The 22,165-nt window shown below is 41.8% G+C and overlaps 2 protein-coding genes across 5 annotated transcripts in view; one reads left to right on the top strand and one right to left on the bottom strand.

Moving 5' to 3' along the window:
- The window catches only part of LOC128416280 (ubiquinol-cytochrome-c reductase complex assembly factor 1), a 42,186-nt gene extending 26,350 nt beyond the window's left edge, over positions 1-15,836 (top strand). For all 4 annotated transcript variants that reach the window (XM_053393814.1, XM_053393813.1, XM_053393816.1 and 1 more), the window contains 3 exons: positions 10,437-10,514; positions 11,332-11,445; positions 14,398-15,836. In XM_053393814.1, coding sequence (XP_053249789.1) covers positions 10,437-10,514; positions 11,332-11,445; positions 14,398-14,532 — 327 coding nt within the window. In that variant the 3' untranslated portion in view covers positions 14,533-15,836. The remainder of the gene's footprint in view (positions 1-10,436; positions 10,515-11,331; positions 11,446-14,397) is intronic.
- CEP250 (centrosomal protein 250) overlaps positions 1-22,165 on the bottom strand; it is a 133,247-nt gene that overhangs the window by 92,603 nt on the left and 18,479 nt on the right. The gene's annotated exons all lie outside the window — the stretch shown is intronic.

Raw genomic sequence — 22,165 nt, 5'->3', positions numbered from 1 at the left:
TCCCCAATTCAAACCAGATTTTCAACATCAAGTTCTTATTTTCCTTTGTAGCCATCATGTCAGGCCTCTGGCTCTCCTTTGTCCTCTGCAGCATTACAGCTCCTCCTTCCTTTTCCTCAGGAACAACATATATCTCTTTCTCCACACTCTCAAAGTTCTCAAGTTTCTCTTCTTGTCCAGCTGCATAAACTTCCTGAGTCAAGTCCTTATCAAATTCAATGAATTTATTTACTGTTAAGTCCAGAGTTGCAACATTTGTAGCCAAAATATCAATTTGGCCTTGTAACTTTCCCAAGAGAACAAAAACTCTGTCCAATTTAGCTTGTATTTTCCCTCCTTCAGCCATTCTTGTAATGTCCCAAAACCCCCTCTAGAGGGATTTTGGTTACTTAATATTCCTTCCAGTTCAAATCCAAAAGTCAAGTTAGTTTGTATCAGTTCTTCCTTGTTTTCAAAAAATTATAACCAAATTGTAACAAATATGACCAGCAGAGACAACAAAAACAAAGTTCCCTTTTTCAGCTTTGACAGCTAATTTGACAGCTGTCAAACTCTTCAATACCTCTTCAACAGGCTCTCTCGCGGATCACTCCCGGGTCCGGGGGTGGCGGCACTTAAGCTCCCAAAATTAGCTCTTATCCTCCAGTAAAATTACTTATACTGCCAAATCGTGAAATTAATGTCTTTTATCCAATAAACAAGAAAAAATTCTCTCGACCTTAGTTAGCTGATCCTTGCTTAAGATTATTTACAAGACGGGGAGACGGACTTCCTGTTTGCGCCTTCCCCGATCGTGCCTAATTCAAAAAAAAATATTTTCTTTGTAAATCCAATTTACGTACTACTCACGGGTTGTTGCTTTTAAAGTCCAATTGTTCACAAGAAGAAGTCAGCGCTCTCCGACCATGGCATGCGGCTTCACTCGGCAGGAGAAGCAGTCGACTCTCAGCACCGCGCCGCTCACCCCGTTCCAAAGCCTTTAAAAAGGCTCCTTCACGGGTTGGGGGGGCGCAAATGGTGCCCGCCGAGTCACCAAGTTCACAGGCTTCATCGCCTGTGATTTCTGAGGGTCGCCGCGGCGGCAAGACCCAACTCCTGCGGAGCCGATTCCCTCCGGAGCTCGGAGGGAATCCGCCATTAGCCGATGGCACTAACCCGGAAGTCCTGTAAATTTTAAACTAGGATTTTGGAAGTCTGCTATGCAATTGTGCATGCTCTGCACCCCCCTACCCTGCTTGATCCCCCCCAAATATATCAAGTGAGTCTCTTGAATTCACTGACCCCCATTAAGCTGATCGCCACAATGCTTCTGAACACATATGGAGAATCTTGGTGCATCTGTAGATTGATGGCTATAGCATGCAATACCAAACTAGAGAGAAGTAGGAAGCACAGAATCCCACAACCTGTTCCTGATCCCTAAGCCCTAGTTATTTTTTATTTCTGCCCCAGTCCTTAGAAATGTTATCTTCTGCTTAAAATTTCAAAGCTCTCACTTTCTATACAGAAACTTAAAAACTGTGGAAAACATGACTTAAAATCACATCTGAAATAAGCATTCCTAATGGCAAACATCTTTCTAACAAAAACCTTGCCTTCAAGTTGGAGTGCTGCTCTTATCCCACAACGTACAAGACTTGTTTGTTCAGTGTAAAATCCTGATTTGTAGCTGAGCCTGTTTTAAAAGCTGTACAAGATGATAGGAGCAGGAAGAGGCCGTCCAGCCCAACATGCCAACCGCATTTTAATTTAACTTAATCCCACCTTCCTGCTTTCCCACCAGACCACTCAGGCCCCTCCTTTTCCAGAAACACATCTAAGTGTCTCTTGAATTCATTTATTGGCCCTGCACTGTGGAGTACAATGAAGTCTTTGTTATGTTTTTAGGTAGAGCTATTTATACACAGTAGCCCCTATTCTATATTCAGTTACTCTGGAGTGGTTCAGATGAAGTTTACTGGGATTACTTCATATTACACCAGAGCAGCTAAAAGGAGAGTCTTGCCTGATGTTCTGCAATTAATTGAAATAAAACTCATGTGTCTTTCTTTCTTTCTTTCTTTCTTTCTTTCTTTCTTTCTTTCTTTCTTTCTTTCTTTCTTCTCTCCCCCCCCCCCGCAGTACATTGAGGATTAATTTATAGTAACACTAGACTATAATGGCACTAGAGGTTAGTATACAAATCACAGTCTTAATCTCTTTCATAGATGCCACACTTCTAATTCAGAAGGATCTCTCCTGGTTACAAACAGATCCAATGATAGCAAGGAAAGGAATCAGTAAAATCAGTCTGAATGGATAATTATCACAGGACCAAACAATGTAACCCAGAACCACTTAATTGATAGTACTGTTGCTTTTCTCTCTATGAGCAGGAGAGTAAAAACTGCCTAATTCACATGTCACAGTAAGCCAGTATTGCTGGCTTATCAGAAACAGGCAGTGTGCTAGTGCATGTTTTCCAGTTGCTCTCACTTGCTCACGCTAAGGGAGGAGCAAAACACCAGAAAGCCACAATTAAGCTTGGCTTCCCATTACATCCAACCCAGGATCCTAGTTTGTTGCTCTCTACCATGCCATTTTTAAAAAACTTGAAATTGCTGACTTCTGAAAGAGCAACAGACTATGGTCCAGGGTTTGGACAGCATAGGAAGCCATGTTTAATTGAGGCTTCTAGTTTCTGCTGCTCATGCTGCATAGGAGTGAAATAGGAACCATTGGGCAGCATGCAGGAACACACTGCTCATTTCTGGTAAACTATGATAAGCCAGCAATCTTGACATATGGTGACAGGAAAACATGGTCACTCTGTTCCCTCATGTTCGATCCCAGTGAAAGGCTAGACTAATGCACAGAAACAATGGGATAATGGTGACTTTAAACTGCAGCTAAATTTATGGAAACCCATGTGGTAAGTTAGCAATACATATCTGGAGAGCTTTCAGCCCCCAAAATAAAAGGAGGGTAAGTTTAACAAGGGAAACATTTGGACCCATGCAGTGAGTCACTGCATATAAACAATAGAGCACATAAAAAACTTCTACGTAGTTTCATTTAAAACAGTGGCAGGGTGACTGCTTGTGTGAATTTGGCCATTTGCGGTGCTTGGAATGAACTAGTTCGGTTTAACCAAGTTCACAAAATTTATTTTAAAATTTCAGAACTACATCTAAAAGCAGTTCCCATAATTGCAGGTGAACTGAACACGAATTAAGTCCATTTTGGGGTAGAACTTTGAGGTTAATTTTTAGAAGGAATTTGAAAACTTTCTTGTTTACCCAGGCATTTGGTGAATACTAAAGAATACTGTTTGCAACAACCCTGAGATCACTGGATGGAATAATATTTTTAACTGTAGCTGTTTTTAGAATACTTTAACTGTTTTAGAATTCTTTTTTGAAATGTGGGTATGTTTGCCACCCTGAGTTTTCAGGAGGAGAGGTGAGGTATGAATTCAATAAACAAATCTTCACTATTGAAGATACAGTATTTGAGTTGTTCTCTCAACTTGACAAAGTATGGAAACTATTTCTCATTCGTTGGTTTTCTTCTTTGAATTAGCCCCAAGATCATACCTTATTCTTCATGCATTTGCTAAAACCCTGGAGGGAAATCAGCATCACCCAGCTGGCTCTGAGCTCTGCACATTTACTGTTCTTTCCCACAACCTTCATACATTGGGTGAGAGATGAGAACAGGTCCTGCATACACAATTTTACAGATGTAGGGCCTGTATGAGTGATGTGAAACCATGTTCACACATACCTGTTCTCACATTGTACCCAATACGTGGAGGTTGTGGGACAAACAGCCACAGTGCCACTTCTCTCAACATACAGCTTGGGGAGAGCTCATGTCTATTATTCTTAGTCCCTCCTGGTCTGCATCCCAATGAAGGTGCATGTCTGGCACAGAAAACTAATCCAGTGTTAGATTTTGCATGTAAAAGGTACAGGTCCCCTGGATGCAAAATGCTTCCATCAGTCTCTTCTATTCAGCCCGAACAGCCTTGGTTTTTTATTTTTTATACCAAAAATGCCAGTCAAAGCCCACAGATCTGCCCTCACTTCACTGCAGATTTCTATTGGGTATATTTACTATGAGAATGGCAATTCCAACTCCAAAATTGCAGCTAATGAGCACATACAGGAGATAGTAGACCAAGCAAAGGGGGAGGGGGACTGTGAGAGTTGTAGGCTCATAGACTGTATTCCAAACATCCACTTCTTACAGTTCTGTCTTTTGTGCTACTCTTCTCTTACTTGTGGTCAGAGGCTATAATGTTCATTAGGAGTGCCAATACATCTCAGTCAGTAAGTCAGTATAGTGAGGGTGGCTTATATAGATTTCTTGGAATTACCTCCACCCAAAGCCACATATTTGTATGAAACAGATTCCATGCTTCAAAAGGTCAGTTCCTAGTGGTGGGAAGATGGGCTGGTATAAACAGTAGTGGGCAGCTCATTGGTTACCGTGAAAGGGCTTTTCATTGGTAATTTGTCTATGAAAGGTCAAATAGAATTTACATCATTGAAAATTATGGGAAACTATGACAGAGGTATAGCCACATGAGAAGGTGCTATGAGGTGATGTTCCACATACTGCTTCTGATCATCCTGGGTTCTCCTGATTTAGCATCAGGGTATAATGATTGAGCCCTCAGATTCATTTTTTTTAAAGTGCCATGACCCTCCCTCTTGTGAACTGTTGTAGAATCATAGAATTTAAGAGTTGGAAGGGGCCAGCCCCCTGCAATGCAGGAATCTTCTTGCCCAACGCAGGGCTTGAACCCTCAACTCATGAGATTAAGAGTCTCATACTGTATTGACTGAGCTATCCCAGAGAAGATCTTGCTCCTAGAGCTCAACCATACTGTCATTCAATGTTGATAGTACTCTTCTTGTGCCTCCATCAATCTGCTGTCCATATGATGCTCTTCATATCTCTGCCTTTCCACACCCTCCCTTGTTCCTACTTCTTTTTCCTTTCTAAAGTTTCTAAACCTATTCTTTCTTAAGTCTCGCATTTCTCCAGTAATTCTCCAGTTGTGCTCTCAACTTCTTTTGACATTCAAATGTATTGTTTCTCGTGTGTGTGTGTGTCTGCATGTCTTTAATCCTTCCTTTCCTGACTGCACTGTTTCCCACTTTCTGTTACATATCATTAAATTACCTCCCAGCATCCATCCCACTACTTCTGTTGGTACATTTACCGTATTTTTCGCCCCATAAGACGCACTTTTTCCCCTCCAAAAATGAAGGGGAAATGTGTGTGCATCCTATGGGGCGAATGCAGGCTTTCGCTGAAGCCTGGAGAGCGTGAGGGGTCGGTGCGCACCGACCCCTCTTGCTCTCCAGGCTTCGCACAGATCTCTGTAAGCCGTGGGAGCCCGCGCCGGGCTCCCACGGCTTGCGGAGAGTTGCCTACATGCTGAAGCCTGGGTGCGCTGAGGTCAGCGCGCCCAGACTTCGCGCAGCTCTCCCCTGCGCTGGGCTCCCACGGCTTGCGGAGAGTTGCCTGTTCTGGGGGCTGGGGTCGGGGGAAGATCTGAAATTTAGCCTGTGTTCTGGTGCTTTTCATTTGTTAGCTTCTGGATTTCATTTTTGAAATGGACAGGCCAGCTTTACAAGGGAACTGGAAGGAGGCTGCTGTCCTCTCATGTCCACTGAAAGAGGCCCAGGAATGAGACAGTAGGAGGAGCTGAGTGATTTCTCAAGCTGCTGCAGGCCAGATGTTACCTGCAAGCCACTATTTGCCCACCTCTTGCTTATATGTATTTCATCCACACCATTAAATACAAGCAAATACAACATGACATAGAAATCTCAGCTGTTAAATAAAACATTTGTCAGCAAATACCATGATGTACAGATAACGTATGGTAAATTATACAGCAGAGTATTTTAAGAGAGAGAGAGAGAGAGAGAGAGAGAGAGAGAGAGAGAGAGAGAACAAACTTGCAAATTGCAGCTGTATTCTGAACCACTTGAGCTCAATTATGTTATTGCTTAAGAAAACTAGCTGGGGAAGATGATCCTTCTCTCTGGGATTGTGGTGGTGGTATCAATCAGCTGCCTAAAAGTATATCATATCATTAAATGAGATCCAGATAACATGCAAAAGACTACATGTCAGTGTTATGTGCTAATCACTTATATCCCCCATCTATAAACTGAGGACATAAAGTAATTTAGCTATAACATCTTAAAGCAAAGCTTTAAGTAAGCAGTTAGTTCTGCATGTGAATCAATGAATGATGACCAATTTATCATAAATGTTATCTCATTTGTTTTCCCCAATAATGATGATATACTTTCCTAGCTTAGCCATGTGTACTCTTATCTTACCTTCCCCTCAAAGATGTTATGAATTGTCACGCTGTGCTTCTCACTGCCAGTCCCATTCATTTAAATGGGAAAGTTAAGCATGTGCTTAACTCTGTCACTGAACTCTGCAGTGCTTTAAAGTGCTTAAACTTGGCTAGATTGAACCACAAATGTGCAAGTTTGAGGCCTGTTAAGAAAGCCCAGCAAATAAAACACACTTGGTATTTTGGCACTGACAATCTTTATTTTGTTGTGGCAATTTTTGCTACAAATTAAGAATCACATACCGCCAAAAGATGAACACAGCTAAAGAGCAGATGAACACTTTATCATAAAGGGTCCTTTGCACATAATTTTTTTCAACGGAATTGAACAAACATTTTGGAGATTTGCAGAAACTGTTGCATTGGTGGGACATAAGTTTTGCAACAAGGGTACAATGTGTTTACATAACGTATAAACAAATGTTTAAAACTTAAGAATCCTCCAGGATTCTCGACATCTTACTGTGTAACTTTTTTGTGGTTCACTTTCCTTCTTTTCCTTTTAGTTGAGGGCAGAAGTAGGGCAGAGAAGTAATTTTTATTCACTTCAGAAAGGTTATAGTAATAAAGGAACTCTTGTTAACATCAGAGAGCATGGCAGCCAGGAGTTTTCACAGTCTGGCATTGTTTATTTTACCAGCAATTTGGAACCTTCTGCACTCTTAAAATATTGGCAAGAAAATATTTAACTGTTAACTGTTTTGTGGCAAGCATGAATATGATGCCTTGGGTAGGAGGAGCGCTTAAGGGGAGCTAAGCTTTATTTGATCTAGAAATCCCTCTACATTTGAGAGAGGAGGGGGAAATCCTGCAGTGTATATGACAATATTTCAAGGCTACATATGAAACTTTCACTTTTACAAATGCAACGTTCAAATATAACCAACGTTATGGGCAAACATTGTAATGTGCCTTGAGATTGAAACGGTTAAGACAAATGTATGACACCAGAAGACATTAGGTGAAAACTTTGATAAAACACTGTACAGTGGTACCTCGGGTTAAGTACTTAATTCGTTCTGGAGGTCCGTACTTAGCCTGAAACTGTTCTTAACCTGAAGCACCACTTTAGCTAATGGGGCCTCCCGCTGCTGGCACGATTTCTGTTCTCATCCCTGAAGCAAACTTCTTAACCTGAAGCACTATTTCTGGGTTAGCACAGTCTGTAACCTGAAGTGTATGTAACCCGAGGTACCACTGTATTCAGATGTATCAATAAACTATTCTTTATTGTTACAGGAACAATCCATAACAGTCCTTGGGCTCCCAGGCTTCCCCCTCCCCCCTCTTCTTATGGTACTACAACCACGAGGAAGCTATAGGAAACTTTTGTTTCTATTTTTGATTAATAGCAGTTTAGCATTGCACCAGAACCCTACACTGTGGTTAAATTTCGCTATGGTGTATTAAAAGAAACCAGCTTCATAGCCCAAGGTTTGAAGGTGGCTTATTTCAATAAACCATAGTTAAAGTTAACTACACTTTGGAAAAAGGAAAGGAAAAAGACAGTTAATACAGAGTGGAAGGAAAAGCTTCCAGTCTCCTTACAGCCATGCCTGAGGAAGACAGTGGAGGGGGAAGCATGAGAGCTTCAGATCTTGCTATGCCTGAATGCAGCTAAGGTGTCCCTCTATATTGTCCTTGATAGATACCATACTGCTAAGAAACAAAAATAAATTTTAAATGAGTGCTATTGAAATCCTTAGGCTGAGAGACTGGGAATAGTTCTTAAGCCCTGGAGCTCTACACATTTACCTAGGAGTAAGTCCAGGTGAATTAGTGGAACTTACTTCTGAGTGACTTGCTTAAGACTAAATGGCTTCTTTCAAAACTAAATAGATCTCAGTGGTCTTATATGCAGGTATACTCCAAAATTGCTATGAGATTCTTGGATATAACCTTTAATATATACCCTTTGGTGAAATTCTGAAGATTCCATACACCTAGTACAGTGGTACCTCGGGTTAAGTACTTAATTCGTTCCGGAGGTCTATTCTTAACCTGAAACTGTTCTTAACCTGAAGCACCATTTTAGCTAATGGGGCCTCCTGCTGCCACTGTGCCGCTGCTACACGATTTCTGTTCTCATCCTGAAGCAAAGTTCTTAACCCGAGGTAATATTTCTGGGTTAGCAGAGTCTGTAACCTGAAGTGTATATAACCCGAGGTACCACTGTATTTGTTGTTCTTCACTCCTAAGAATCCTTGTCTATTTTGAACCAAAGCAGGTACTGGAGTCCAAGGTCTGTTTTTTGACAAAGTGTGAAGGAGCTTAAATTTACAGGAGAAATCCAGTGGCTATTAGCAGCATTAGCATTGAGTAGCAGTTTAAACTTTTCTAGTGCCCTTGACACTTGAGACAAGCTTGTAGTCAGTGAAGTCATTTCTATTGAAAGCCAGGTGTTGAGAATTGCCAGTGCTGGGAAGACGGGATTGAGAAAAGAATGTTTCTAAAGAACCCTTCTTTAAGTTTATTTACTTATTTTAATGAGATGGTGTTTCTCTAGTATTAACCAGTTTCCTCCAAATACTGCGATAGCCCTCTTAAAAAACGTGATGTTATCCAGGATACTGCCCCCCCTCCAATGTAAGAGTCATATTTTTATTTATTGCCATGTTTATTTAGCTTTGTTATCTCCTTATTAATCTCTTTCTTAAAGCTGCTGCTTTTTGCTTTTATATAGTGAGCTGCTCCCCTAGGGATACAAAGTCCAGGACCTGTCCCTGTAATGGTGCTGTTTATTTTCTTTGCCCCCTTGCAATTGCCTGCTGTAACATTTGTAGTATGTGTTAAGTAATCCTTAAGGTAACATTTTTATTATGTCATAAAAAGTGCATGGCAAATATATTATAACTCATGGAATTTGTTTGTTTTAAAAATGGAAGGATAATTTATTGAGTGTGTTACATGAGAGCTGCTCCCCCTTATTAGAGTATAGAAATGCTGCTTATTTAGGAGTATGTTCTATTGAGAAAAGCCATGGTCTCTGACATGCCTAGAAAGTACAAGCCTGGTTGGCTAAAAGTGACATCATAGTTTATGTACTCAATAAAAATTTAATTAAGTCATTACAGAGGTTGCAGTCATCATTTAACCCTGTGATTTCTTCTATTTAGCGCTTTTTTCATTAAACATTCAGTAATAGCCCAGTGACCAAATCTTGATGGCCTATAAAATATATGCATGAATTTTCATAGTTTATATAAATGGAAAAATATGAGTAACTGACATAAAAGAACTTTTTCCTTGTGGTTCCACTGTATGCGTGTATTATAAAAATAATGTTATGAAGGATAACAGTTTAATGGAGGACTATATATAAGCCATAGGTTTGATAGTATGACATGAACTAATTAGCTGTTGGAGGGGGAAATTATTACAAGGCAGTAACCGCAGGGCTATATGCATATTAATAGGGCTTTGATGACATCATTGATGAAGCAGTACTGGTTTCTTTTATCAAAGTGTTGAGATTTGTGTATGGTGTTACTCATAGCTTTCTTTTGTGTGTCAGATTCAGCAACTGATGGTCCAGCATGATCTTTGGGGGCTAGACATTCAAATTCTGCTCGGTCTCCCTTTTACTTATAGTAAAAGGTGGCCCAACAGTAATCTGCTGCCCCTTCAAACATTGCTGGATTCCATCTCTTGTCAGGCCCAGCCATCATGACCAATAGTCAGCAATGGTGGGAGTTGTAGCCTAGCAAAATCAGGACCACCACAGGTATCCCACCCTGTCAATGTTGAGTTCTCCAAGTGGCTTCATGTAGTTTACTTGCCATATTAGGAGCCATATTAGGAAGATACTCTTCCTGCCTTAGTTTTGTTTAGTATATTGCCCATGCATTGCAAATACATGCAGAATGTGGTGCTGAACATGCACCTTCCTCCTTCCTTATGTATTCCAAGGCTCTTCTGTGAAATTCGTTTATCCAGACATGTTTCCACCAAACCCTGGCCAACAAGGGTGCTTGTTCTGTTCTATCTAGATGTGGGTTGGATAAGCAAGAAACTGCTCACTTCTGATTTCCCCAGTACTACTACTGACTGCTGTTTTATTTTTCAGATTGATTCTGTTGCCCTGAAAACGAGTATGAGAAGCATGACAGAAAATTTCTATGCAGCTATTTTTGGATATGATGAGGTAATACTAATGTATGCAGACAAGATAAATGGCAGGTGCATATTATGCACTACAAAAAAGATGCATTATTTCTGTGCTGAATATACTGTGTTTTCCAAACCATAGAGATTATTCCAATAGAAGTGTGTTTGTGCATACTTGCTTGTCTTGGCTAATTTGTTCTGCTTCTGCTAATGATGCTCATTGACTAAAGCTAGGGAGTGCGATGTGGTCATAAGGGAGCTGTCTTTTGCCCATATCGTGCTGCATGTTAGTGGGGAATGTGTTGCTCATAGGTAGCATGAATCTGGGTAAAGATTTTGTGCCTCATGCAGACTTTTGTACAACTTGTTTAATTTTTTTTGAAATATAGAGTATCAGCACCTAATCCCTGAGGCTACTGAATCTGCTTCTCAGAACTGTGCTCAAGTTTTCATTGGTTTCATCACTATATCTGCTGCTTGTTTTTCCTCTGCTAATAAGTTCTCTGATGCTTTGTCTTCTACCAATAAAGGAAGGCAATGTACACACCATAAAAAAGCAGTAACAGTAGTAGTATTCATATGCCACTTACAAGCCAAAACGGCTTCCGATCTGTTTACAAGTATAAAATCAATTATAAAATATCTACACACAATTAAACTACACAATAAAAAGCTAGTTTAAAAGCATAACATTTAACCTGTTATAAATTGGAAAGTTTGAAGCTGTATTCGTACATTGCTACACTTTGGAGCCTTAGAGGGAATGTCCAGCTAAATAGCCATTTGTAAGGTCTGAAACCACTTCCTATTTAGTGTTTACATTTTCCCAATTTGCTGTTTTTCTTTCGTTTTAGGGAATTTTATCAGATGATCATGTGCTTGCAGCAGCCATCTGGAGAAATCTGTTCAACAAGCATTGTGAAGACCCAAGGCAGCTGGAAATAATGGTGGAATATATACGCAAGCAGGTGGGCAACTATTTATAATGTGGATGTTCTCATTACATTTCAAACAATATGCATGCTTGGTGTACTTGCAACTGTGGAATAATGGCCTTTCTTCACCCCCCCCCCAATTCCTTAACCATTGTTAAGCCTTTGAAATCTGCTTCAAACATTAGTTTACAGGCACTTATTTTCAAACATGGTTATGGGCAGCATTGACACAATCCTTAACCAGGAGAAAGCATGTTGTTTAGTCGTTTAGTCGTGTCCAACTCTTCGTGACCCCATGGACCAGAGCATGCCAGGCACTCCTGTCTTCCACTGCCTCTCGCAGTTTGGTCAAACTCATGCTGGTAGCTTCAAGAACACTGTCCAACCATCTCGTCCTCTGTCGTCCCCTTCTCCTTGTGCCCTCCATCTTTCCCAACATCAGGGTCTTTTCCAGGGAGTCTTCTCTTCTCATGAGGTGGCCAAAGTATTGGAGCCTCAGCTTCACGATCTGTCCTTCCAGTGAGCACTCAGGGCTGATTTCCTTCAGAATGGATACGTTTGATCTTCTTGCAGTCCATGGGACTCTCAAGAGTCTCCTCCAGCACCATAATTCAAAAGCATCAATTCTTCGGCGATCAGCCTTCTTTATGGTCCAGCTCTCATTTCCATACATCACTACTGGGGGGAAAGCATAGAAATACCATATTTTTCCATGTATAACATGACCCCATGTATAAGACGACCCCTACTTAAGGGAGCCCAAAATTTAGAAATCATTATTTTAAAGTTGTTCAGTTTTGGGGAAAATCATCCCAAAAGCTGTTGAGATTTTTTTGATCCACCGCACCTTGGAACAGCCTTGTTTCTCCAGTCAGCTCACCCAGTACTTATTGTACAAATCTGTGTATAAGATGACCTCCAATTTTTGACTAAAGGGACATTGTCTTGTACACAGTAAAATATGATACATTGTTCCAATTCCTTAACTGTGGTTAAGGGATCAAGTTTTTCTCAACCTACATAGGCTCATGTAAGGGCAATTATAGAACAAACAAAGATTCAAAGCCGTATGGAAATTGCCCAGTCACACCTAGAAATAATTTTACCATCCTACTAACCATATATTTCAGTACTCAAATACCCAGTAGAAATGCTTTTCTAAATGTAAAGCGTTTTTGCAGGGGTGGGGGGTTGCAAACATCATTAAAGCAAAATGAGATATATTCATTTTAATGAGATAGTTAGAGTTTTTGCTTTGTAGAAAGAAAAACCACCCATAGAGGCAAAAAGGAACAGCATTTGAATGATTCCCAGCACTATAAATGAAAACTGATATATAAAGAATAAGATCTGTGGTTTTGGTTACTCTAGATGACAATCACTTGCACACAGGCAATTGGCATAATGGTTAGAGTGTAGGACCTGGACCAGGGAGGCATATTGGAAAAATCATCATCATCATTTTATTTGTATGCCGCCTTTCCATAGTTAAAACAATGCTCAAGGCGGCTTACACTATGACAAGATTTACATAATTACCAACATAACAAAAGTCATAAACAATAAATAGAACACATCAAAAGTACACAACCAAATGGAAAACAATTTCCACATGAATCATAAAATCTAAAACTAAGAATACAGTATTAATATCAATCACAATTTAAAATGATATAGATAAAAAATAATAGCAATTAAAAAAAAAAAACGGAGGCCTCTCTGCCCAGCAGCAGTCCTTTATGGAGCCTGTCAGGCCCCGCCCCAAACCAGGTGGAGGGAAGCAGGTCAGTCCTTAGACTTCTGATCATCAGACCAGTCATTCTCCACCTAACCTGGTTTGTGGAACACTTAGGCTAAAATATGGTAATTTCATGAGCTTCTTGGAGGTAGAATGTGAGATAAAATACCTTTGTTTATCACATTTATCAGATGGATTACTCCAGTATGTAGGGGCCATCTGCTCATTGGAAGCCAATATTTTCTATTTGTCTTCAGATTAGAGAACAGCTCAATCTGAAACAGATACATGTTGTACAAATGCCTTTTATATGGCATTATTATATAGCATTATTTATCTTACAAGGGTGGTGCTGTGGTCTAAACCACTGAGCCTCTTTGGCTTGCCAGTCAGAAGGTTGGCGGTTCGAATCCTTGCGATGGGGTGAGCCCCCGTTGCTCTGTCCCAACTCCTGTCAACCTAGCAGTTCGAAAGCATGCTAGTGCCAGTACCTAAATAGGTAGCGCTGCAGTGGGAAGGTAAACGGCATTTCTGTGTGCTCTGGTTTCCGTCACAGTGTCCCGTTGCACCAGTAGTAGTTTAGTCATGCTGGTCACATGACCCAGAAAGCTGTCTGGACAAATGCTGACTCCCTTGGCCTGAAGAGAGAAGAGCGCCGCACCCCATTGTCGCATTTGACTGGAATTAACTGTCCGGGGTCCTTTACCTTTACCTTTTTATCTTACAAATGTCTGGTTTACTTACTAACACCTTGTAGCGCTGTGGTGTACACCACTGAGCCTAGGGCTTGCCGATCGGAAGGTCGGCGGTTCGAATCCCCACGACAATGGGGTGAGCTCCCGTTGCTCGGTCCCAGCTCCTGCCAACCTAGCAGTTCAAAAGCTCATCAAAGTACAAGTAGATAAATAGGTACTGCTCCGGCGGGAAGGTGAACGGCATTTCCGTGTGCTGCTCTGGTTTTGCCAGAAGCAGCTTAGTCATGCTGGCCACATGACCCAGAAAAACTGCCTGTGGACAAACATCGGCTCCCGTGACCTGTAAAGTGAGATCAGCGCCGCAACCCCCGAGTCGTTCGCGACTGGACTTAACTGTCAGGGGTCCTTTACCTTTTTTTATCCTGAAATACCATGAGATCCCAAATTCCCTCTCTTTACTTCCTTAGTGGTTGCACAGGTAGACTTCTGATGAGTGGTATCATATTTAGAATCTCTCTTGGGTGACTTGCATTATTTTGTTGTGATTGTCAGGTGCAGCACCTGGATGCTATTCCTGGAGAAGACCTGCTGCTGTCTGGTGAAGTGACCTGGCGCCCCCTTGTGGAAACAAATGCTCAAAGCATCGTGAAACCTGCTTTACCCACATATAATGATGAAGGACTCTGAAATCTTCATCACCCTGCTTGAAAACGTTTGCTGCTGACTGTGTTTAATTCTATATGTGGAACAATTCCTGGAAGTGAGACTTGATTTATACTGTGGGGATTTCCAGGAAAGAAAGGAATAAATGCTGTATTTGCTGTTTGAAAGAGTGATTAGAACTCCTCTTTTTGTAATTATTTTCACCTTAGAAATATTAACATGCTACTTTTATAGTATTATATCTGTGGTTAAATGCTGCTAGTTCATTTCAGGAATCCCTCTCAGTTCCATTATCTGGTTGTTCCAACACACAGGTTCTTGAATGGAGCTTCCTTTTCTTGAGAGCAAAATAGTTTACCAAAGTGACAGGCAATATGCTTTTCGTCTAGTAAGAGGGGATCAGCTGTCTAAACATACCATAATTCTGTCTTCCATAAAACTGGTAAGCACAAGCATGGATATGAAAGACGTTCTTTGGTACAAGTATTGTGCGTCTTGGGACAAATGAGAAACTAGAATTCCAAAGCATGAAAAATGCAGACGTTTTTGCAAGGATTGCCTGCCCTTTCCCAACTAAGGTTAGTATGAAGCTGATCCCAATAGTGAGGGACAGTTTCCTTCCTTGCCTCTGTAATAGTTTTTATGACCCAATAGATGGAAGAGTTTTTGTTTCTTTTTTAATGACCCCATGGGAGGCAGAGAGCCAAACTAGACATGATATTAATGTGCAGGTTTAAAAAAATGCAGAACATCAGCTGGCATTTTCTTTCCACTGAATGTTCCATTTGCATTTGAGAAATTTACCTGAGGATTACAGCATGGGAGGAAGGTGTTACATTTCTCCTCCATGCCTGATGCAATCTTGATTATTGTCAGCCCCACCCTAGCTGATGCTATTTGCATTTTTTAAAGCTGCACATTATGCTTGTCATGTCAGGCTGGTTTGGGCCCGAGTCTTGTGACTTAAAAACACTTCAGGGTTCCATGTCTCCAAACTGTGTTCTGAAGGTTTTTGCAGTATGAGCAACATTTCCTATTCATGGGTTTGTTTTGCTCAGGTCACCTCTTTATAAAATAGTGGCTCAGGATCCTACGTGACTAACAAGAGTTCATTCGCTTCAAAACAGCCCTTGTATGTGCTGCATTAAGGTTAGCGCATTATTCCATTCTAGAGGCACAACCTATTTTGTTTCTCTTATGGTACAACATGTAACCCGAGAAACAATTCTCATGTTTTTCCTTACCATGTAATGCCTTTGCTGAAAACCTGGAGAATAGTTCTCCACACACATTTTAAAATTTGATCCAAATAAATGTACTGAAAACAATATAGAAATAAGTCTTTCATTTTGTACAGCATGCGCATTCACAGAAGTTGGCTTTTGATGCTTAACCAGGTCTATGCATGTGTCTGTGCTCTTCCTCATACCTTCCAAAGGGCTGTCAAGTTTAATCCTCTTGGGGAGACTCAAACATGACCCCCAGCACACAAACCTGCTCTTCAGTGGGTGCATCCAGGCAAGCAGTCTTATGTTCTGTATTTGCTACTGGCAGATAATTATGTGATGGGGTGGACTAGAAAATGCATTATTTAGTGCTATTATTCCTGGGGAGGTGGTTACATGAAAGAAGCTTGTACTTCTTTTAAGTAAAGGCAGACGTCTTTCAATGACTGGCTTTCATAGAAGTTTCACCTTAGCTGCCTTCCTGGTAATTGTCCTGCTCCTCTCCTCATTCATTATTGTAGGGATGGGGAACCTTCAACCCTCCCAGCAACCCCAGCCAGTATTGCCCAATATCAGGGATGATGGGAGTCTAACAACATTTGTCATAGGTTACCAACGCAATCCCTGCATTTTTTTGAAAAAGTGTTGAATTAAATCTGTTGCACCTGTGTACCTATTAATGGAAATTTGCTTCTTTTAAAAGCTTGCAACACCACTATCCCTTGCTGAGACACACTGAATCGATTCTGTTGGGGGAGGGGGGTGTCTGGGTACACTGGTAACTCTACAAATTCAATGTGTTAGGGGGAAACTGAAAACCGAAGCCCCAGCTCCAGGCTCAGGAAGCAGGCATGCATGGGAGATGTGTGCAAATTAGTATGAAGACAAGAAAGAACAAAACTACAATGAAATGAAGTGCAACAAGCTGGCTGCTCTGAATGTACCCCTAGGCCTCTGCTCCAGCAACAATTTTCTTTGTACAAAAAAAAGTCAATTTGTTATTTTTTCCCCCAAAGCAAACTTCCTCAGTTTAACTTGTTATAAAATGAGTCATATAAAGAAACTTTATATGTGTGAGGTATATTCCACTTCTGTGAAAACATTACAAACCAAACATTTTTTTCCTCAGTTTATTTAAGATGCTTTTGTTGCAAACTGAGCTAAGGAGAGAAAACCTCTTATGTGTGAAGTATTATGCAGTGTGTGTGAGAGAGATAATAACACCTTGTAATTCATTACAGCTGTGTTGTATTTACATAAAAGAAGGCTTAGCTGTGTAGGAATTTGCTGATTAATTTATTTTTAATGGGAGTGAAGTATACCTAGGACCAAAATAAACTTTACTGTGTGTATCTTGCTGCTCCTGGAATAGATGGAAAAAGTAATGGTAGATATTTTGGCACAAAGCTACATACATTAATTCATATTCAAAATACTCACTTAAACATTAACCCCCACTCCTGAACCCAGGACTGTCTTGTCATCCGGCAATGCCATGGGAGTACAATACTGCCAGCCAACCTTAGTGGAGGCCTGGGATGCACCGGTACAAAGCTGTCATGCATCAGATACGCAGTTTACAGTCTAGTATTGTTGAAGTCTCACTTCTAAGCCATGGGACCATGTGGAGCCCAGGGGACCCTGACCTCAGCATGTTTAAATACTATTGGTTTTGTTATTGGCTACTCAAATATTGGCACCTCTCTTAGTGAATTGAGTGTCAAGTTCTAGATCCATATTAATATTCTATGGCCCCAGAAAATGCCACATGGCTGTTGAGCTGCAAATGGAGGCAAAAAAGAAATGAACCATGACAGTGTTATCTTGGCTGTCAGTGTACAGTTGCAGTCAACAGAGGAAGGTAAGATACTGGTGACGTGGACTGGTTGTATACAGATGAGTGGCAGGAGGAACCAGCTGGGGAAAGACCAAGGGAAGAAGGCTTAGAGCCTGGGGAATGGTGGTGGGACAATGATGAGTGGTCAGAGGGAGACTAATGGGAAGACGAGGGGTTGGAAGCTGAAGAGGTAACAGGGCTTAGTGAGAAGGGAGGGTCTGTGGCAGAGAGAAGTCTAGAATCAGAGGCAGAGGCTGAAGTGGGAAGAGGGAGGCCAAGAGGCAAAGATGAGCCAGGCTGGTGAAGAGTCATGGGTGTCTCCCCCTCCTGCTGCAACAAGCTCCCCTCTTTTCTCCCAGAACCAGAAGAGGCATGAAAAGGGCAGAGGAAAGGTTGGCTGCCTGCAGGCACAGTCTCTGATTGCTTGGGGAAATCCCTTGAGAGGAGACTTAAGACGGCTGTGAGGAGGTGGGGACTTTTAGTCTCAGCAACTAATTTTCATCAATTTACTCCATAAATTTTCATGGAGCAAGACCTCTGGGAATGCCTGCTCTGCTCATTATTCCTGACACTCAACCAAGTCTGTAGAGATCATGTATTTGCTAACAACAACAGTTTATATATTGCCCATCTGACAGTTGCCCCAGCCAAAAAAGAGTTAACTCCAACTTTGAACAGTGTGATTACTGATTGGTAGGATCCTGTGACAATTGGGTTGCAGGAAACACTGCACAGATTGTTAATTTGTCTCACATATTTACAGTGGGCCCAACACAGCACACAATCAGACAGTGAGCCATCTAATATTTGGAACTCTACAGCTACCAATAATTTCGGAGTTGACAGGGATAGGACTTTCAGCCATCAATGCCTGAGTAAACTGAAATGCTTCACAATTCTTCCTAAAGTTAATAACGAGGGAAATTGATAGATCTCACTAAGGAAGACATTCTACAAATGGGGAGCCGCCACCAAAAAGGCCCTCTCACAGGTAATCACCAACAGGGTCTCCCCTGCTAAGTATAGGAGCCAAGATGGCTGGTGTTGGGTCCCAAGCCATTTAGGGCTTTATCTGCTCATACTAACACCTTGAATTGGGCACGGTAGCTCATTGGTAGTCAGTGCACTGCTCTGAAGACAATGGTCCCATTGGGCTGTCCCAACCTGGCAGCCACATTCTGCACTAGCTGAAACCTCCATACTGTCTTCAAGGGTAGCACCATGTAGAGCACATTACAGTAGTCCAGGTTGGAGGTCACCAAAGCCTGGACCACTGAAGCCAGGATATCACAATCCAGGGCTGGCCATAGCTGATGAACCAACCTAAGCTGAGCTAGCACCCCTAGCCACAGAAGCCACTTGAGACTCCTGTGACAGGTTGGAATCCAGAAGTAGTCATGGACTACAAACCTGTTCTTTCAGGGGGAGTGCAGTGCCTAAGTCCCAGACCCACAGACCACCTTCTTGTCAGGATTCAGCCTCAGTTTATTCACCCCCATCCAGCCATCACAGCCTCTGCTGGTTGTGATGGAATGGGGAGAGGAGAGAGAGAACTGCATGTCATCAGAATATTGATGGCACCAGGCTCCAAATCCCTGGGTGACAGTTCTCAACATTTTCATATACATAATGGACATAATGTACCCTTGCAGGACCCCACAGCTCAAAAGCCATGGGGCCAAGCAACAGTAGGCAGCAACTCAGCAGGTAGGAGTAAAACCACTTTAATGTAGTGCTTCCAGTTTCCACCTCCCTGAGTCCCTCCAGGTCACCATGGTCAATAATGTCAAAAGGTTCCTGAGTGGTCAAGAAGGATCACAGTCCCCTTTTTCTCCCAAGAAAGGTCATCAGTCAGGGTGACCAAGGCTGTATTGGTGGCAAAATCAGGCCTGAAAGTTGAATATATGTATTCTCCAGGTACACCTGGAGAATATATTTTCTCCAGGTGTACCTGCAGCTGTCAGCCACCACCCACTGGATCCAGAAGGGAATATTAGAGACAGGCTAGATCCAGGGAGGACCACACTTTTGAGGCAAATGCATGTTATCCTCCTCCCTTACCAAGAGTGCTTTAGCAGAAGGCTCTGATGGCCTGGACAGGGGTTTTGGGTTGAAAAGGCTGGGCCCTTCATAACCAAGTGGGGGATTTGAACTTTAGTCTTTCCAGCTTGAGTCCAACACATTGATCGCAGGTGGTTCTGCAACACCTGGGGGCAAATCCTAGCATAGTCATGAATTTGCTTACATATCTAGATAAGGCTCTATGATTTAATCTCATTAGAATAGAGGAAGAGGTTCACTGTGAAGGCATGTAAAATGGAGATCATGAAACAGTTGGCACATTAAGAGCGCTATATGCATCATACCTCCTCCTGTGCAAACAATTGCAATCTATAACTGAAAGGTGTCTGTTGCAACATGTCTTTGAAGCAAGCCTGTTCCATTTCCTACAGCAGTCAGTAGACAGTACATTCAACTGTGCTCCCATGTCTGTTCACTTTAGACGAATGTTTCCTTTTAAGTTTAGGGTTCCGATATGTGAATATGTAGTTATTTTTTTCCTCAAACGTTTATTGTTATTTAGAAGATTTCTATCCCACTGTTTGGCTACAAAAATGTTTTCTCTTGTGATAAAATAGCCTCAAAGCTTCCTGGAACGGGAATTGGTTGGGGGGAAAGTTGATGTCGCAATTACTACCGAGAAGGTAGTTGAAAAATAAATAGTCACTGCATGCTTGCCAAGATGACAGGCAGATACTAATTTCACACAGCAGCACTTTTCAAAATGAATCAGAGGGTGTGACTGAGTTTTTGTTTAGAAAGTTCCAGTAGAAAGGGCTTTATCATAACCGGAAACCATATCAATAGATTAATTTCTTTGGGCGTTTTTTGTACTTTTAATTTGATGGTGCTGTACAGTCTTTCTGTGCATGGTTTCAACAACCCTGCAAAGTAGGCTATTGTAGGGATTTGATATAGGTCCAACGTTAGAAAAGACATCCCATGGAGTTAGCCACCATGTACTTCCTTCTAATTTTTAATCACAGAATTTTTATCACATAGAATCATAGGGACCCCAAGGGTCATCTAGTCCAAACCCCTACAATGCAGGAATCATAGCTAAACTTGGTCAAGACCACCCCAAGAGTATCACTGCAGAGCAGTGACTGCAGGGCAGTAGATAATACTGCCTATTATTTCTAATTACTATTATTATCCTCATTAATACTGTTTTCGAATGTGCCACCAGGGCTGTAACTATACACACCCAGATGTTTGCAAAAATGTCTAACAACAATATGTTGTGAGCAGTGCGTGTCTCCTTCACGGCTGGGACTCTCTTCCTCTCATTAGGGATTTTGCAATATTTAAATATTGCAACTCACAACTGCATGCATATCTATTTATCTAGCATCAATTCAATGGGGAAGCTCCAAGCTGCTACATTGGTGTATGCTTGCTTGCTTTCTCTTTCTCTCTGCCTTCATCTCTTCTTATACCTGCCAGACTCACAAGCAAAGCCAGGATCTACTTACTCTCCAAGCCTGCTTCCATCAATTGCTCAATTACCTTCATTAGGGCAGTGTTCTTAAACTTTGGGTCCTTGGCTATTGTTGGACCACATCTCTCATAAACTCCACCCAGTTTAGCCAGTGATGGTTGATGGGAGTTGTAGTCCCAACAACATCTGGGGACCTAAGGTTGTTGAACACTGGATAGGGGAAAATGGCCCTAGGAAGAAGACAGAGTTCTTGCTATGCTCTCCCGCTGTACCTTCATCCCTGACACTGTTGCTGTGTTGAAGTGAGCAGGGCTGGATCTGACCTCTCCTCTTGCTTGCAGCATGGCAACAAAGCTCTCCACATCACACTACCCTGCAGCCCTTCCTTCCTACTGCCTCTATCTCCCCTTGGGTGAAGAGCAAGGCTGATTCAGCTCACAAGCTTGGCCTCAAGCCAAGAGAAAAATGGAAGAAAGGGTTAGGTTCTCTGATCCAGCACCACAACCCCAACAATATTGCACCCCCCCATTACCACCACACTAGTGGGACTATTATCATCATCATTATAGCAATGGAGGAATCTAATCATAGATCTCCAAATTTCATGTCTCATTTGACCATAAGCTAGGTGGACTTGGAAGGCTTAGAAATTAAAATGATGTTTCCCCTAACAAAAGCCATCCTGACCAAAGTAGCACCTGGCAAACATGCCTCTAGATATGGCTTCCCTTTTTTAGGCTAGGTCACATCACCAGGACACTATTAGTAATTCTGCAGCTCCAGCCCCCTTTATGATGAGTACAGTGCCTGTGGTGGCAACAAAGGAGGAGAAAGAGGCAGAAGCTTGTGCTCAGAAGCAGTATTTAAATGTGATGGTCTTCCAAATTCATGTAGAAGAGGGCTATCAATAGCTACTAGTCATGATGGATCTGCTCTGCTTCCATAGCAATGCTTCTGTGTACCAGTTGCTGGAACCCACAGGAGGGAAGAGTGCTCTTCTGGTTGAATCCAGCTTGTGGGCTTCCCACAGGCATCTGCTGGGCCACTAGAAGATTATGATGGATGAGATGGCCAATTGGCTTGATGCAGCAG

This window comes from Podarcis raffonei, chromosome 6 (genome assembly GCF_027172205.1).
Source record: "Podarcis raffonei isolate rPodRaf1 chromosome 6, rPodRaf1.pri, whole genome shotgun sequence".
Classification (NCBI taxonomy): domain Eukaryota; kingdom Metazoa; phylum Chordata; class Lepidosauria; order Squamata; family Lacertidae; genus Podarcis; species Podarcis raffonei.
Note: the sequence above shows the minus strand (reverse complement) of the source record. Positions and strands in the feature narration are given on the sequence as shown.